This window comes from Podarcis melisellensis (genome assembly GCF_964234715.1).
Source record: "Podarcis melisellensis genome assembly, chromosome: 2".
NCBI lineage: Eukaryota > Metazoa > Chordata > Lepidosauria > Squamata > Lacertidae > Podarcis > Podarcis melisellensis.
The window spans coordinates 23,800,485-23,817,330 of NC_138529.1; the positions used below are offsets into that span (position 1 = coordinate 23,800,485).

At 41.3% G+C, this 16,846-nt stretch overlaps 1 protein-coding gene across 5 annotated transcripts in view; it reads right to left on the reverse strand.

Moving 5' to 3' along the window:
- LOC309363333 (cholesterol transporter ABCA5-like) overlaps positions 1-16,846 on the reverse strand; it is a 62,603-nt gene that overhangs the window by 25,282 nt on the left and 20,475 nt on the right. For all 5 annotated transcript variants that reach the window (XM_081899522.1, XM_081899523.1, XM_081899525.1 and 2 more), the window contains 14 exons: positions 16,042-16,210; positions 15,218-15,276; positions 14,771-14,881; positions 14,092-14,267; positions 13,824-13,943; positions 12,566-12,704; positions 12,336-12,426; positions 11,682-11,821; positions 10,915-11,034; positions 10,144-10,345; positions 8,587-8,756; positions 7,552-7,724; positions 6,566-6,703; positions 5,168-5,281 (listed from right to left, as the gene is read on the reverse strand). In XM_081899522.1, coding sequence (XP_081755648.1) covers positions 5,168-5,281; positions 6,566-6,703; positions 7,552-7,724; positions 8,587-8,756; positions 10,144-10,345; positions 10,915-11,034; positions 11,682-11,821; positions 12,336-12,426; positions 12,566-12,704; positions 13,824-13,943; positions 14,092-14,267; positions 14,771-14,881; positions 15,218-15,276; positions 16,042-16,210 — 1,922 coding nt within the window. The remainder of the gene's footprint in view (positions 1-5,167; positions 5,282-6,565; positions 6,704-7,551; positions 7,725-8,586; positions 8,757-10,143; positions 10,346-10,914; positions 11,035-11,681; positions 11,822-12,335; positions 12,427-12,565; positions 12,705-13,823; positions 13,944-14,091; positions 14,268-14,770; positions 14,882-15,217; positions 15,277-16,041; positions 16,211-16,846) is intronic.

The following is a 16,846-nucleotide window of genomic DNA, read 5'->3' on the forward strand; positions in this document are numbered from 1 at the left end:
CTGCAAAACACATTAAAATACATGTCAAACATGGAAAATGGCACCAAGCCTAACCAGATTTCTGCTCTTCAGCAGTTTTGGATCGGGGTGAACAGAGCTGAACGGCTCATGCACATCACAGAAATGTAAGAATGTAAGAAAAACCCTGTTGTATGCCCATCAAGTCTAGCATTCTGTTCTCACCAACAAGATGCCTCCGGCAAGCCCAGAACTTCCTGGACTGAAGTACAGCAGCCAAAACACCAGTAAGAGATGAATGAACACAGATCAAATAAGAATAGTCTTATTTAGTAACAAAGCTATATAGTAAGTAGAGATCAGCTCAAAGAAGGAAAGATAGATACATTGGTGTCGGAGAGAGAGAGAGGGAAGCCCGCGTAAGATAAATAAAAATCCTCCAGAGCAGCGTGTGGATTTTATATGGTTAGAGAAGGAGATTTAATCCCTGGTCTACAAATGCCAATGACTTCTGAAAAGGCTCTGTCCCTGGTAATCTGTTAACCTAACATCTCTTATTGCTGAAACCAGGACCTCAGTGACTGGTCATAAAGCCTAGGCAGGTACAAGGGGTCTTCAGTTAGCGTGGTCCAGAACTATTTTTTTAAAAACACATATGGGCATATACTTACTTTGTGCAGCATCTTTTAATTTTAAAACTATAATTAATTGCGATATTATAAATCGCATACTACTAATTTATTCATACTGTTTATTATCATCATTATCAAATATTTATTTACTGCATTTCTATCCCACCTTCCCCCCACCCAAGGAATTCAAGGTCGCGTACATGGTTCTCCCTCCTCCTTCCTTAATCCTCACAACATCTCTGAGGTAGGTTAGGCTGAAAGGCAATGACTGGCCCAAGGTCACTCACTGAGTTTCACGCCCAAGTGGGGATTTGAACCCTGGTCTCCCAGATCCTAGTCCAACACTCTAAACATTACCCCACACTGGCTCTACCAACAAAGAGAGGGTACTGTCCTGCTGAAGAACTGAAAAACTACTGATTTATATTGAAAACTATTTGTATCTGTTCTGAATTGCATTACAAACTGATTTATTATTAAGATTTTGGAGAAAATAAGAGAAGGAGAGAAAAAACTGAGATCCAGGCCTAAATCAAAGGAAGTATTGAGAGAAGTGAAGTTTTTCCAGGCACAATATTCGAAACTGATAAATCAAGAGGTGGAATGGAAAATTAAACAAATGAAACAAAGATCCTTTGAATCTGCTAATAAGTGCGGGAAGTTGTTGGCTTGGCAGTTGAAAAAGAGACAAAAGCTTAACACAGTTACAAATCTAGAGATTGAAGGGAGAATGGTTCAGAAACTCGAGGAAATTAGAAAGTGTTTCCAGAGATATTTCAAAGAACTTTATTCACAAAGGCCACAAAAAGGCTCGGAGGTGGACCAATTTGTCACAACTAATGGATTACAAAAAATACCCCAGGAAATGAGAGCAACCCTGAACTGTAATATTACAATCCAAGAAATTGAATGCGCCATTCAGAACCTCCAACTGGGCAAGTCTCCGGGACCTGATGGACTTACTTCCAAATATTATAAGGCATTGAAGGATTCATTGATACAACCATTGTTGGAAGTTTGTAACCAGATTATGGAGGGGAGGAAGGCACCGGAAACGTGGAAAGAAGCTTTCATCACGTTGATACCAAAATCAGAAACTGAAAAAACTCAACTTAAAAACTACCGTCCTATCTCACTCCTAAATGTGGATTACAAAATCTTTGCAGACATTTTGGCAAGCAGGTTTAAGAAAGTATTAAATGAAGTGATTCATAAGGACCAAGCAGGCTTTCTCCCAGGCAGACATTTATTTGACAACACAAGAAACATCATTGACATTTTGGAATTTTTACAGACTAACTCAAATACAAGAGCGGTGTTGATCTTTATTGATGCGGAGAAAGCCTTTGACAACATTTCTTGGATGTTTATGAAGAAAAATTTGGAAAGGATGGGAGTAGGGCGGGGGTTTGAAAATGGAATAGAAGCAATTTATTCAGAACAAAAAGCTAAATTGATAGTAAACAACGTGGTGACAGAGGAGTTCAAAATTGAAAAAGGGACACGACAGGGGTGCCCTCTATCTCCTCTGCTGTTTATTTCAGTCCTGGAGGTGCTATTGAACATGATTAGAAATGACCGGTTGGCACAGGGAATTGTGGTCGGAGAGAAACAATATAAACTGAAAGCATTTGCAGATGACTTGGTATTAACATTACAGGAGCCAGCCTCTAGTACTAAAAGAGCGTTAGAATTAATTTCTGACTTTGGTCGGGTGGCGGGATTCAAGCTGAATAAACAAAAAACTAAAGTTTTAGCAAAAAACTTGACAACTACTGAAATAGAGGAGTTCAGAAAAGAAACAGAACTAAATGTGGTTAAAAAAGTAAAGTACTTAGGGGTGTACCTGACCTCCAAAAATTTGAATTTGTTTAAGGACAATTATGAGAAATGTTGGTCAGAGATCAAAAGAGACTTGGAAACATGGTCAAGACTGAAACTTTCCTTGTTGGGCAGAATAGCTGCTATAAAGATGAATGTATTGCCGAAAATGCTATTTTTGTTTCAGGCCCTCCAGATCGTGGATAAGGTGGAATGTTTTGGAAAATGGCAGAGGGATATATCTAAATTTGTCTGGCAGGGCAAAAAGCCCCGAATAAAGTTTAAAATACTAACAGATGCGAAAGAAAGAGGGGGGTTTGCCCTGCCGGACTTGAAGTTATATTATGAATCTGCAGCCCTCTGCTGGTTGAAGGATTGGATTTTGTTGGAGAACACCGATGTCCTCGACCTGGAGGGATTTGATAATGCTTTTGGGTGGCATGCATATTTGTGGTATGACAAGGTTAAAGTTCATAAATTGTTCAAAAACCATATTGTCAGAAGGGCAATTTTTATGGTCTGGTTAAAATATAAAGACTTATTGGAGAGTAAAACTCCGAGGTGGCTCTCACCGATGGAGGCCAAAGCACGTAAAAGACTCAATATGGAGGCCCATTGGCCTAAATATTGGGAAATAATTGAAAAAATTGGAGATAAATGGAGGTTGCAGAGTATGGAAAAGTTAAAAAACAAGGTGCGAGATTGGTTGCATTATGCTCAAATTCAGGAAGTTTTTAAAGCGGACAAAAAAGTGGGTTTCCAGGAGGAAAAATCGAAACTAGAGACAGAGTTGCTTGAGCCAAAATCTAAGCTAATTTCGAGAATGTACAACTTGCTGCTTAAATGGAATACACAGGATGAGATTGTTAAATCCTCCATGATAAAGTGGGCGCAGGATTTGGGGCATAACATTATGTTTGAAGACTGGGAAAGGTTATGGAACACCGGAATGAAATTCACGGCATGTAGTGCCTTGAAGGAAAATATTATGAAAATGACATACCGGTGGTACATGACCCCAGTCAAGCTTGCAAAGATATATCACCTGTCTGATAATAAATGTTGGAAATGTAAAGAAGAGGAAGGGACATTTCTACACCTCTGGTGGACCTGCCCGAAGGTGAAGGCCTTCTGGGAGATGATACATAATGAACTAAAAAAGGTGCTTAGATTTACCGTACCCAAGAAACCGGAGGCCTTCCTCCTGGGCATGGTAGACCAGAGGGTGGCCAAGAAAGATAGAACTTTCTTTATGTACGCTACTACAGCAGCAAGGATCTTGATGGCAAAGCACTGGAAGACACAAAATCTACCCACATTGGAAGAATGGCAGACGCAGCTGATGGACTATATGGAACTGGCTGAAATGACTGGCAGAATTCGAGACTCGGGAGAAGAAGAAACGGAGGAAGTTTGGGAAAAATTTAAGGACTATTTGAAAAAGCATTATAAGTTGTATGAATGTTAAAAAATGCTCCTTTCTAGGAAAGTACAGCTTCAGTATCGGTAAATTTTTGAATTGGTAAATAAGGCACAACAAGACAGAAGTGGTGTAATGAAATAATTTTATTGTGTTGAAACTAAAAATTAATGGATTTGGATTGAAATGTTTTGAGACCAGATATCACGATAAAATGGAAGATATATTATTATGTTTAAAATAAGTCAACAAATTGCTGAGGTTTTGGATTTACAGAGAATGCAGTGATCGGAAGACGGGGGGAGTCCATTAGATTTATGGAAACATGTATTTGCAATTTGAATTTTGAATATTACAAACCTAATAAAAATTATATTAAAAAAAAAAACAAACTGATTTATTATTACATGTGGCCACAATCATTTAATTTTGCTATATTCAATAAAACTATTCCATCTTATTATGAAGCTATCATACCTTCCTGTTGCCTAAATGTGAAGTAATGAGTTAATTTGGCCCTAGCAGCAAACTCCCAAAGTTTCTCCAACCTTTCATTAATAGATGATGTGTTAGCCGTGTTTTAGCAAAAAAGTATTTTTGCTGCAGCTAACATTCACGAAGTTAATTTTTCTGATGACACAAAAGTTTCTGCAAAATTCAGTGTGAAAAGTACTAGACAGACAGGCATTTCACAGCCTAATATATTTTTCATTTAGTTTTTTTTAAAAAAAAAAATTCCTCCGGTAATTTTTTATTTTTCTCGCATCACATTCCAACATGTGGAGGCCCCAAACCATTTAGGCACTTTAAATCAGACCAAGAAATAGATAGGCGCAGTGCTTTTTTTTTCTTTTAAAAAATGTTTAGGCGTACTCTCATTTTCCTACTCATATTGAAATACTGCCCCTCAATGAGGCCAAACTTAGATTCGCAAAATGTTTAGGGGCATGCCTACCCCTACGTTCCACACACCCCCCGAAAAAAAGCACTGGATAGGTGTTACCAGAGTTGGTGGAATGTGTTCTCAATACTTGCCCCTACAAATGTTCTCAGGCTGCACTGTGTTAGTTTAGTATTGATTAGCTGAATGGTACCATCCTAAAACAATCTTGGAGAAACTGGTTGTTATTTGCTGGCCCTGATATAATATGTTTGTGTATATTATGGATTAGTACACTACAAAGTGAGATCAATTAATGTGGGTCATGAGGACAACTAGATGGTCTGATTATCTACTCATTCATATCATATCATGTTTGACCAGATGATTGGGGGAACCAGTAAATAAGACTTATTATGTTCCTTTTCTAAATACTGTGGGGTTGAAATATATTACCTTGTGATTTTCTGCGTTCTCCATGGCAAAATACGGCGGCATCCCAGTTACAATGACTCCTAGTAACACAGCCTCAAAGTACAGAACTAGTGTGAAAACTGTGTCAGTAATTTCCTGCAAGTCAAAAGATTTCAGTGTAAGAAGGAAAAAAATATCACCTGGAACATTAATTTTATGTCTGCAGACATGGGGGGGGGTGTCCACAAATGGACTCAATCCACACCCTGTTTTTGCTGTCTGCTAGCGACTGGAAAGGTATACAGTACAAGGGTTGTCAAACATTTGTAGGCCACACATACACAGCTAGATGGTTGGCTGTGTTTGGTTGGCTGTGCTCATGTGTGATATGCTTGTGAAACATGGACCACTTATAAACACCATCTCCAACTCCTCGAAAGATTCCATCAACGGTGTCTCCGAAAAATTTTACACATCACTTCGGAAGACAGGCAAACTAATGTCAGTGTACTGGAAGAAGGTCATGTTGCGCGGATACCTGATGATAGTCTTCCAAAGCAACTACTCTATTCCGAACTTGAAAATGGAAAGCGTAATGCTGGAGGTCAACAAAAGAGGTTTAAAGACTGTCTCAAAGCAAATCTTTAAAAATATAGTATAATCACTGACAATTGGGAAACACTGGCCTGCGAGCGCTCCAGTTGGAGAACAGCCTTTACCAAAGGTGTCAAGGGCTTTGAAGACGCTCGAACTCAGGACGCAAGGGAGAAACGTGCTAAGAGGAGGCATGCTTGGCAAATCCACACCGTGATCAACTCCCGCCTGGAAACCAATGTCCCCACTGTGGAAGGATGTGTGGATCCAGAATTGGCCCCCACAGTCACTTACGGACTCATTGTTAGAACCGTATTTATGGAAGACTATCTTACTCGGCTACAAGTGATCGCCAAAGAAGAAGAAAATGTGTGTGTGTGTGTGTGTGTTCGTGTGCTTAATTCAAATAAATATAAATGGTGAAACTGCAGCAAGAAAAATATGAGGGTGGAATTAATGTTGTAGACATTCCCAGTTCTTAGCATACACACTGGCGGAGGAAGAGGAGTGCGGGGGGAGTGCATCGCCCCCGGCAGCACAATCCCAGTGGGGTGCCATTATGGCTCCCCCCCACCTGTGCTGGGCACCATGCCCCTGCAGGTGGCATGCCACACCCCCAGGACACACGCTAGCCCTGCCCCCGCCTGCTCTCTGCCCCCCGATGCTGGAGCATGAAGCTCCGCCACTGAGCATATGTCTACAGGACCAGACTGGAGTGCAGTGGATCCATAATGGAATAAAGGAGCAAAACAGGGGGACTGCTTATCCCCAAGAAAAAAACACACCTACATTTCCCTTACCACTTCAATTTACAATTATTAGTCTTTGGGTTTTGCATTCACTTACTTGAAAGAAAGGGTTACTCCAGACATGGATCCTTTCAGTTACGTTTAAATTGTGCAGGTACAAGTTGCTAATGATATTCATCATAACAGGTAAAGAATGTACCATTGTACGGTTAAAAGCCACTGTAAACATGTAGTTCTGCAAAAAAAAAATATAACGCAAAAACTAGCTTCCAGAATCAAAAGTACACAGTTTCACAAAGCGTTGAGAAGACTCAGATAATACTACTTATGGGACATCAGGCTTGCAAATACCTCTGTGCAAGGATGCCCTCAGACTATAGAATATCTATCATGTGCTTCTAAAAGGATTTTACAAAACATGTCACAACATTACAAGTCCCACCTTGATAAATGTTATAATGCAACTGCATGGTTGTTGGTGGTCAAATCACACTGCAAAAATAGCAATTAGCCATGTTACTCCCCTGTGTTTATTCCAAGAAGCAATGGCTCTAATTTGGAACTTATTGTAGGATTCTTTCCCACTTCTTAGAAGTAATCGTCCATCGCTTACAACCGGGGGAGGGGAGGGATCTGTTTTTTATGTTCCGAATGTCACTTCAATAGGTGACTCATACATTTAATAAACATTTATGCATTAAAAATAAACATTAAAAGTATTGCTTCTTTATATTTAGTACATTTCTTCCACCCCAGAATTCAGGGCTCTATACACAGGGTTCTCAGATAACCACCCATCCAGGCAGTGACCCAGCCTACTTGGCTTCCAGCAAGTTAACTACATCATATTGCAACCACACGCGCAACAGTTTACTTGAGCTCTCTATATCCCAAGCAGAGATGGGAGAAGGCCTGGAAAAAAAACCTGGGAAAATTGGGGGGGGGGACAGGGTTCCCCCCCCCAAAAGCTGTTTGTTCCCATTTGGAAGAAAACAGAAAAAACCCTGCCCCCCCATTTTTCTGGCTTTCCCCCCTGCAGGCCTTCCTGTCTCTAATCCCAAGAGGACCAGTATTTCTTCTCACCTTGTCATCATGCAACACGTTTAATCCTGCATTATGTGGAGCAAATGAGACGTAATCACTACCATTCAATGCTGTTCCATGGGAGTCAGCTGATCCGTAGTCACTGCCATTGAGTATCTCTGTCAGAATATTCTGGCTCCTAAGAGATCTGAGGATGTCGTCAATGTTTGATCCTAGGTTAAAGACAATGAAGAGAACGATACACGAGTATCAAGGCTGGATTTAGATTTGATGAGGCCCGAAGCTACTGAAGGTAACGGGGCCCTTTATATGTCCAGCTGTCCTTTGTCAACAACAAATTGTCGCTGGTTTTTTTGTGTTGAATATACAGTGAGGGGAGAAAGTATTTAATCCCCTGCTAAATTTGCCCGTTTGCCCTCTGACGAAGAAATGACCAGTCCATAATTTTAATGGTAGGTTTATTGTAGCTGTGAGAGACAGAATAACAACAGGAAAACCCCCAGAAACCCAGTAGCAAGATTTAAAGGGGCTGCTCACCTTTGAGAATAATGGCAGAAATCTTCATTTAAAACAAACAAAAAAGAACTCCCCCTTTTCACCACCAGCAGCTATTACAGCAGCAAGAGATGCTTTGCCTAACCCAGGCATGCCCAACCTGCGGCCCTCCAGATGTTTTGGCCTACATCTCCCATGATTCTTAGCTAACAGGACCAGGGGGAAGAATGGTTGTTGGTGCAAAACATGTCTGTCAGTCCAATTTGCAAAAGAATTAGGAGGAGAGTGAATGCCCAGATTTGTTTCTGCTTTTGAGGACTGAGTTTGCCACCTGCCAGCCATGCTCCACACCAGCCACTCTTCAACCTGAACTAACACATACTATTCTTTTATTTCCACTGTACATCACAATCAATTGTATTTTATAACTTGGATGTTTTTAATTATTTAAGAATCATTTTCATACCACCTTTCATTAAAAAATAATTCCAAGGCAGTTCACAATAAGAAAATAAAACAATATGATAAAGATGCGCGTATTAAAATTGTGATTGAAATACATTATAAAATACATCTTACCTGTAGAGTTTTGAATGAGGAGACTGGTTTTGTATTTGTGATGAGTTTCATTGGGCCTAAGAAAATATAAATCTGGGGAGAGTTTGATAGGGATCACTGCGTTTTTGAAGGAATGGTGTATAAGGAACATAAGAATCTGAATAAGAAGAAACACTGCGAATAGCAAGAATCTGAAAAAAGGAAAGAAAAAGCATAATTAAAACGGATCCAATTTATATGTAAGTCTATTTAAGAATTCCTTTTTTCTAGATCAGTGAAGAGCCTAACTTGAGACTTTTGTGGTGTTCAAGTCTTTTCTTTTCTTTTCTTTTCTTTTCTTTTCTTTTCTTAGAAAAAACCATGATAGATAGAAAAATAGATATAGAGTTTGTAACACTGAAACGACTTAACAATCAAAACACAGACACAAGGCATGTCTAAAGGAACGATATCATATCCTTCATCCACATTCTCAGACAGTTGCCAGCAGGCCAGCATCTTAACACAGCCCACAAGCACACTGTCCCTGGTTTCCTCTTATATCCACCCCTTAAAGACTCCCCCCCCCCAACAGCCTATCAACGGGCAGCTATCAACTTCCTGTGTAAGCACAACTCCTGGGAAAATGCTGGGTTTGACGATGCAGCCCTCGGGATGAATAAGGTTTGCCATCCCTATTACAGTGGTACCTCGGGTTACAAACACTTCAGGTTACAGACTCCGCTAACCCAGAAGTAGTACCTCAGGTTAAGAACTTTACCTCAGGATGAGAACAGAAATCGCGCAGCGGCAGCAGGATGCCCCATTAGCTAAAGTGGTACCTCAGGTTAAGAACGGTTTCAGGTTAGGAAAGGACCTCTGGAACGAATTAAGTTCGTAACCAGAGGTTATGTATATATATTTGGCATGTGGAACGAATGCTACTTGTAAACAAGAAGTTTTCCGTTCTCCCACCATTTCCAAGTGGGACGCGGGTGGCGCTGTGGTCTAAACCACAGAGCCTAGGGCTTGCCGATCAGAAGGTCGGCGGTTCGAATCCCTGCGATGGGGTGAGCTCCCGTTGCTCTGTCCCAGCTCCTGCCAGCCTAGCAGTTCGAAAGCACGTCAAAATGCAAGTAGATAAATAGGTACCGCTCCGGTGGAAAGGTAAAAGGGGTTTCCATGTGCTGCTCTGGTTCGCCAGAAGCCGCTTAGTCATACCGGCCACATGACCCAGAAGCTGTCTGCGGACGAACGCCAGCTCCCTTGGTCAGTAAAGCGAGATGAGCACTGCAACCCCAGAGTTGTCTGCGACTGGACCTAGTGTTCAGGGGTCCTTTTACCTTACCATTTCCAATGCTTCCCAACATTTAATCAAGTAAACATATATAAAGAGAAGTGGGAGTGGCGTGATGCTCCATTCGCCACATGCTTTGCTCTCTGGGGAAAAAGTGGGAGGTTTTAAACAAAGGTTGGACCTTGCCCTTCTGTCAGGGATTCTTTAGCTGCGACTCCTGCACTGCAGGGGGTTGAACTAAACTGCCCTTGAGGTCCCTCCCAGGCGTACAATTCTATGGAACACAAAGCTGAAATACTTACACTGCTGCCACTGATTTAACCTCTCGTTTTAAGTTAAGGAAGTGTACTTTCGCCATGGTAAAGACCTGCTTTTTCCAAAGAGACTTATTGCTCAATGCACAAGATTTCGTCTCGGATAGCAGTAGTAGGCTCTGCTCTAACTCATCAACAGATTTCTCATCCATTTCCTCTTCAGCTTGCTCTGGGTTAAATACACTGAAATCTAAGGGGGAAAGAGTAGAACAGGTTGGCAATTTAGAATTGATCCCCTCTGATCAAACCACAGAACTATAAAGCTTGGGTCCACACTTATACTATGATTGCCAGTAACACCCTACATTTAAGTTTGCCACACTATACTCTGGGATTCGCATTAATTTGGCAGTGCCAAGTGCCAGGACTGTGCCCAGAGCGATGAGATATCACTTAAAAGGAGGAAATAGAAAATGCTTTGTTTTTTGGAGGGCGGCGTTGTTGGAACCAGAATCTTGAAAATCAAAAACAACTCTAGAACAATATATTAGCCCTTGCATTAGAATGACCCAATGAGTTCAGCGCAGCTTTCCAATAAATATGGTTGGCACTGCAGTCTTAATGATCTCTCCCATTGTAAATATTTCACGAGAATGGGATCTTGTACACTATTACCAGTTGCAAATACAACCTTAATAAACTCGATACTGATCATCTTTGCTGCACTGGGCTTCTTTGGGAGGATAGGTAGATCTACATTTAAATAATAATGGTGTTTTATTTTAGAAAACTAGAGAAAGCACTGCAGTTGCTTCTCACCCGCTTGGTCAATTTCAGCTTCGACTTCCAGCTTGAGGAACACATCCTCCAAAGTCGTCATGGCTACTCCATAAGAAATGACACCCAAATGAGAGTGAGTGTCTAGATCAGCGAACAGTGCTGTAAGAAGAAGTAGTTAAGTTAATGCTTGGAAATACATTTCTTTGCAATGATGCTCTCTTACTTCTTTAAGTTGTTCTTAGCACAACAGCAACACAACAGCTTTTGTTATCGCTATTGTTTAAGGGAGGGGTGCACAACATCTGTGGCCCTCCAGATGTTTCTGGACTACAACTCCCATCATCCCTGATCACTGGCTAAGCTGGCTGGGGCTGATGGGAGTTGCAGTCCAGAAATGCGTTCATGTAAGGGACAAAAATGTGTCTGAGGCTTGAAGCCTTGGGGGGTGGTTTTTTTGCAGGGAACTTTCCTATTACTTTCCAGAACTGCTATTTGTGGGGGAAAGAGTTGAGAGTCAGTAGTCCTCTTCCAGAATAACTGCTGTATCTTTGTTCCACATAACAGGACATAAGTCAAAGCCTGAAATAAAGGCCAAACTGGAGACTCCAATGGGAACTTTCCTCCCCAATGCAATTTGGTGGGGGTGGGTGGGTCATCCAGACTGGGACAGCAATGTGGGGGCAAAGTGTTAAGGCTTCTCTGCACTGGGGTCCCAATCTGAACCAATTCCTCCCATGTCAGCAATTTATTTTTAAAAAGCCATCTATGTGATTCACTAGAAATTTCAAGAGACAGTTAAGTTATACCTGAAAATTTGTCCATGTCGTTAAAAGGTAAGGCATACACAAGCTGCTCTTCAGTCTGCTTTAACAAACTGGCTCCAGGGATATGTTGTCTGATCAAAGATGCTGTACCTTCTGTGTTACAGTACCTGTCTATGTGCATACTAAGGGAGGGGTGAATGCAAAATATAAGCATTTTTTGTTTACAAAGCGAGTTTCAGTCTTGTTTTTAGAAACAACTAGGAATAATAACATACTGAAAGCCGACTTACAAGAGAAATTGTATTTTCCTAATCCACTTGAAGAACAAAATCTATACGTATGTATCCACATTCTAATATTCCAACAAAGCCAAAGGAAATATTAGCAGCCAGGGCCGGCCCACCCATGAGGCAAGGTGGGGTTACTGCCTCAGGTGGCAGGATACACAGAGGCAGCAGATCCCAGGGTAGATCTTTATTCCACCCTTCTTTGTTCTGATGTAGATCTTCACTCACCCATTCTCCCCTGGGTGGGAGGAGGCACGCCATTTTATGGTTTGCCTCAGGTGCCAAAATATCTTGGGCCGGCCCTGTGAGCAGCAATATATTGACTTCATTAGGTTTAATAGCATCTAACCCTGGGCTGGGCTGTGGCCTTTACCACACACAGTGAAACAGGCTTTCGAACTACAGATACCTCAAGCGGTAGCCAATCCCCCATTTTGTTTTAAGGAACAGAGAGGAGCCAAGGCATTTCAGCATTCCTTGAGAAATCACAGCTTTCCGATCTAGAAACAAAAGCAGAGGGTACCGTCAGTTATTCCAGTTGATACAGTAATAACCAATGGAGTAAAAAGCTGGTCATATTGCCAAACACGTATTTAACAAACGAAGACCCCACTTCCTCCCAAAATGTTTTGCACTTGCCAGCAAGAATGTCTGCTTCATCCATGAAATGGGTACTGAACACCGTCACGCGATTGGCTTTTCCGTTTTTCAACAGGTTCCAAACCGTATGCCGTGAGCACGGATCCATGCCAGCAGTTGGTTCATCTAAGAGTAATACCTGAATTATTGGCCAAGGAAAGCAATAGATTGAATATCTAGCTATTCATTTCAAATTGCCACTGAGATTATTAGCAATAAGGCAGGCACTTATCCTCACCACCATCATACAGTCATCTCAATTCTGAGTGCTGGGGGATAGGTACCAAAAATGGAACCACTAACGCACAACAGGGAGCTATCAGCATGCTAGAGGTAATAGCCACATGCTCCATCTAAAAGGTAAAAAAGGTAAAGGACCTCTGAACAGTTAAGTCCAATCAAAGGTGACTATGGGGTGTGGCACTCATCTCGCTTCAGGCCAAGGAAGCCAGCGTTTGCCTGCAGACAGCTTTCTGGGTCATGTGGCCAGCATGACTAAACCGCCTTTGGCACAACAGGACACCGTGACGGAAGCCAGAGTGCATGAAAACACCTTCCCACCGCAGCGGTACCTATTTATCTACTTGCACTGGTACGCTTTCAAACTCCTAGATGGCAGAAGCTGGGACAGAGCCAACCTTCTGATCGGCAAGCCCATGAGGCTCAGTGGTTTAGACCACCATGCCACCTGCGTCCCCACCGCTCCATCTAATGATAAACTGATTGAGTGCCTTTCAGTTTGGATGCTCCACAAGCACTGTATTTCAGTCATCAACACTACAGGAAAAGAGCATTATAGTGCTGGGCTGATGAGGTTCAGGGCTGGTCAGCGAGGGAAAGAGAAAGAGGACCCTCAACAATAGTGCTAGATACAACAGACCCTCAAGAGCACTCAGTGTCAAGGTAGATGTATGGGAAGGTGGACATAATTTTTTTGGCAAGTTGGGTATACAGAGATGGACATACATTTCCAAGAGCATTATTGAGTTCCTTGGTGGTCTATTGGTTAGGATTCAGCACTCTCACCAAGAATGTTATTGCAACTGAACTGGATGTAAAAATCCCAGTCAGTTCCAATAAACCACAACACTTGGCTATTTTGTATTTTTACTTTAAAAGCAGAAATAGGATAATGAACGGGAATAATGAACATGCTCTGTAAAATGTTTCTACAGATACTTAACTGCAAGGCAAAGAAACATCTATTTTGCACGAGGAAGACAAAATACTATGGACATCCAGTCTCTCCGCCATTTACCTTTGGATCTCCAAGAATCGCAATTCCAATTGACAGCTTCCTTTTCTGTCCTCCACTTAACTTTTTTGCTTGGTTATCTTTTATAGGTTGCATATCCAAATCTAGTAAAACTCTCTGGACCTTTAAAAATAAGGATTAAAAGTACTTAGAGGTAACCTCAATTTACTGGGACATCTACCAAGCTTGCTTAGAAAACATTAAATATAGTATGTTGACCTTCATTAAACATGATTGCATGCACTGTGCAGCTTGCACCCAATTAACTCACCTCCTGTATCATATCATTAGGGGGTATCCCCTTAATTGAGGCAACTATTGACAAATTTTCTTGCACTGTTAGTACATCAAAATATATATCTAACTGCTGGCAAACTCCAGTTATTCTTCTTGCTTCTAACATTTCATCTATTTCAGAAACTCTATAGCCATAGATTGATGCAAAACCTAATGGGGGAAAAATACAATTAAGATAGGCAATGATGCAGAAAAGAAATCTTAAGACAAAAAATAGTAAGTGTGGACCACTGGAGTTGCAGCAGGGACTTAGCTGGATAATAATAATAATAATAATAATAATAATAATAATAATAATAATAATAATTTTATTATTTATACCCCATTCATCTGGCTGGATTTCCCAGCCACTCTGAATGGCTTACAGCATATCTAAAAACACAGCAAAAACATCAAGCATTTAAGACCTCCCGATACAGGGCTACCTTCAGATGTCTTCTAAAAGTTGTAATTCTTTATCTCCTTGACATCAGAAGGGAGATTCCACAGGGAGGGTGCCACTACCGAGAAAGCCCTCCGCAGGAGTGATGCTGCACTTGTTGTTCTATGAATTAATTCAAGTAGTTCCACCTGTTTAATTCTTCCTAGAAAGACTCTTTCTTTTTCTTTACTAGCCCCCAGATCAGATAAACTAGACACATTTTGATATTTACCATCAGAAGGTGGACACAATCCACAAAGAATGTGCATTAAGGTTGTTTTTCCTGTTCCACTATGTCCAAGTAATGCTGTTATTTGACCCTCATATATGTCAAAGGATAAACCTAAAAAAAGGAAAGGAAAGGAAAGAAGAATGAACTGATTTGGGGTCGGAGTGAGGGACAGAGATTAAAGCTGTAAGAAAGTGCTGCTATATGCCTCCTTATTAAATGTTCGAAACCTTGCCATACAGAGTACAGTCCCACTCACCCTTAAGAAACTATCACAACTTAATATAACATATGTTAATATATTTAAACAACCATAAGAGTTAATAATCAGTGAGGTTTAGGAGAAGCTTGTTCAAGCGCTATGTCATTGATTCTGCTGTCCATATATAATAAACAGCAGCAACTGAAGTACAAGGACTCCCACTTGTGGCAGAGGGATGAAATTCTTACTTTTTAGAGCCTCGACAGTTTCACCTTTCTTAACAAATGTTTTCTGTACACAGTTGATTCTGAAAGAAGACAAGCTAATTTTATTTTTTTATTTTTTTAAAAAAAGGTAACACAGAACTCTGGCAGAATTTCCCTAGCAAGATAAAAAGTGAACAATATAAAGGGATCAATATTTATTTTACCATAAATAATGCTTGCTTTGGTTTCCAGTGAAAGCTGATCTGAATATTCAAAAGAACTACAATTGGTTCACAGTAACACCCGGAAACCACTACATAACATTTCTTACACAACGTTAGTTGAACCATGCAAGTAATTGCTACTCGCAGTAGCTGCACATTCAAATCACTGCTACTTCAGACTTGCCTGATGTAAAAAAGGTAAAGGTAAAGGACCCCTGGACGGTTAAGTCCAGTCAAAGGGGACTATGGGGTGCGGGGCTCATCTTGCTTTCAGGCCGAGGGAGCGGCCTTTAGTCCACAGACAGCTTTCCGGTTCATGTGGCCAGCATGACTAAACAGCTTCTGGCGCAACAGAACACCGTGACCAGTGCCAGAGTGCACGGAAATGCCGTTTACCTTCCCACTGCAGCAGTACCTATTTATCTACTTGCACTGGCTGCTTTCAAATTGCTAGGTTGGCAGGAGCTGGGACAGAGCAATGGAAGCTCACCCCGTCGGGGGGATTCAAACCGCTGACCTTCTGATCAGCAAGCTCAAGAGGATCAGAAGTTTCGACCACAGTGCCACCCATGTCCCATGCCCTGATGTATTAGTAACTGACATTAGCAACAGAAGCTAGAATGAAGCGTAATCAGTCCATACCTGATAGCTTCTTTCCCCTGAAATTCAGAGGATACCGGTTCAATTATCTCATTGAAATCTAAGGTCCCGTTAATGCTGCTCTCATACAATTCTTTATAATTTCTAGTTCGCTTTAACCAAAACGATGGTTTCAGGAAGAAAAAAAAGTTTCTCCGCAGTCCATATTCTCCTGAGAAATAAAAAAAAAGAGAGAGGAAGGCCTGTAAATATTAACTACAGGTTGATCAAAGCATATGAATGATAGGTGCTTTTATGTTCACTGATTTCCAATTATGGCTTACCGGTTTTTTAGATAGCTGAGAAAACTGTAAGGTTTATTCTGGGTTTCGGCCTTGATTAAAGAAAGTTTGTCAGTACTACAAAGCATGCACCTCCTTCAGTTATCAGCATTAACTAAAGCCCAGTTGCTCTGCTTAAATGAATCAGGAGATACGTGTAGAGTATTTGCCTTTTCTGAACCCAACGGGAACGCATATTTGGAAGTATTTATGGAACCATTTTGAACAGCTGCCTGGGAAAGTTATTTCAAACTTATTTACGTTCTCGCAATATGGCCATGCAAATTCACCCCACAAACTGGGCCAACCTAGAGGGTAAGAGCGAGAGGCAAAAACCAGCGGTGGGTAGTGCCCATTGGGATTGGTATGACGGGAGACAGGGAGGTCAACAGCAGGTGGCGCCAGAGCCAATGACAGGCAGAGCCAACTAATTCCACTCTTGCCCTATCTTCCTCCCTGCTGAGTTCTGCAAGTGCAGCACTGAGACTAAGGAGCAGCAGGCCGGCACAGTGCCATCCCCAGGACAG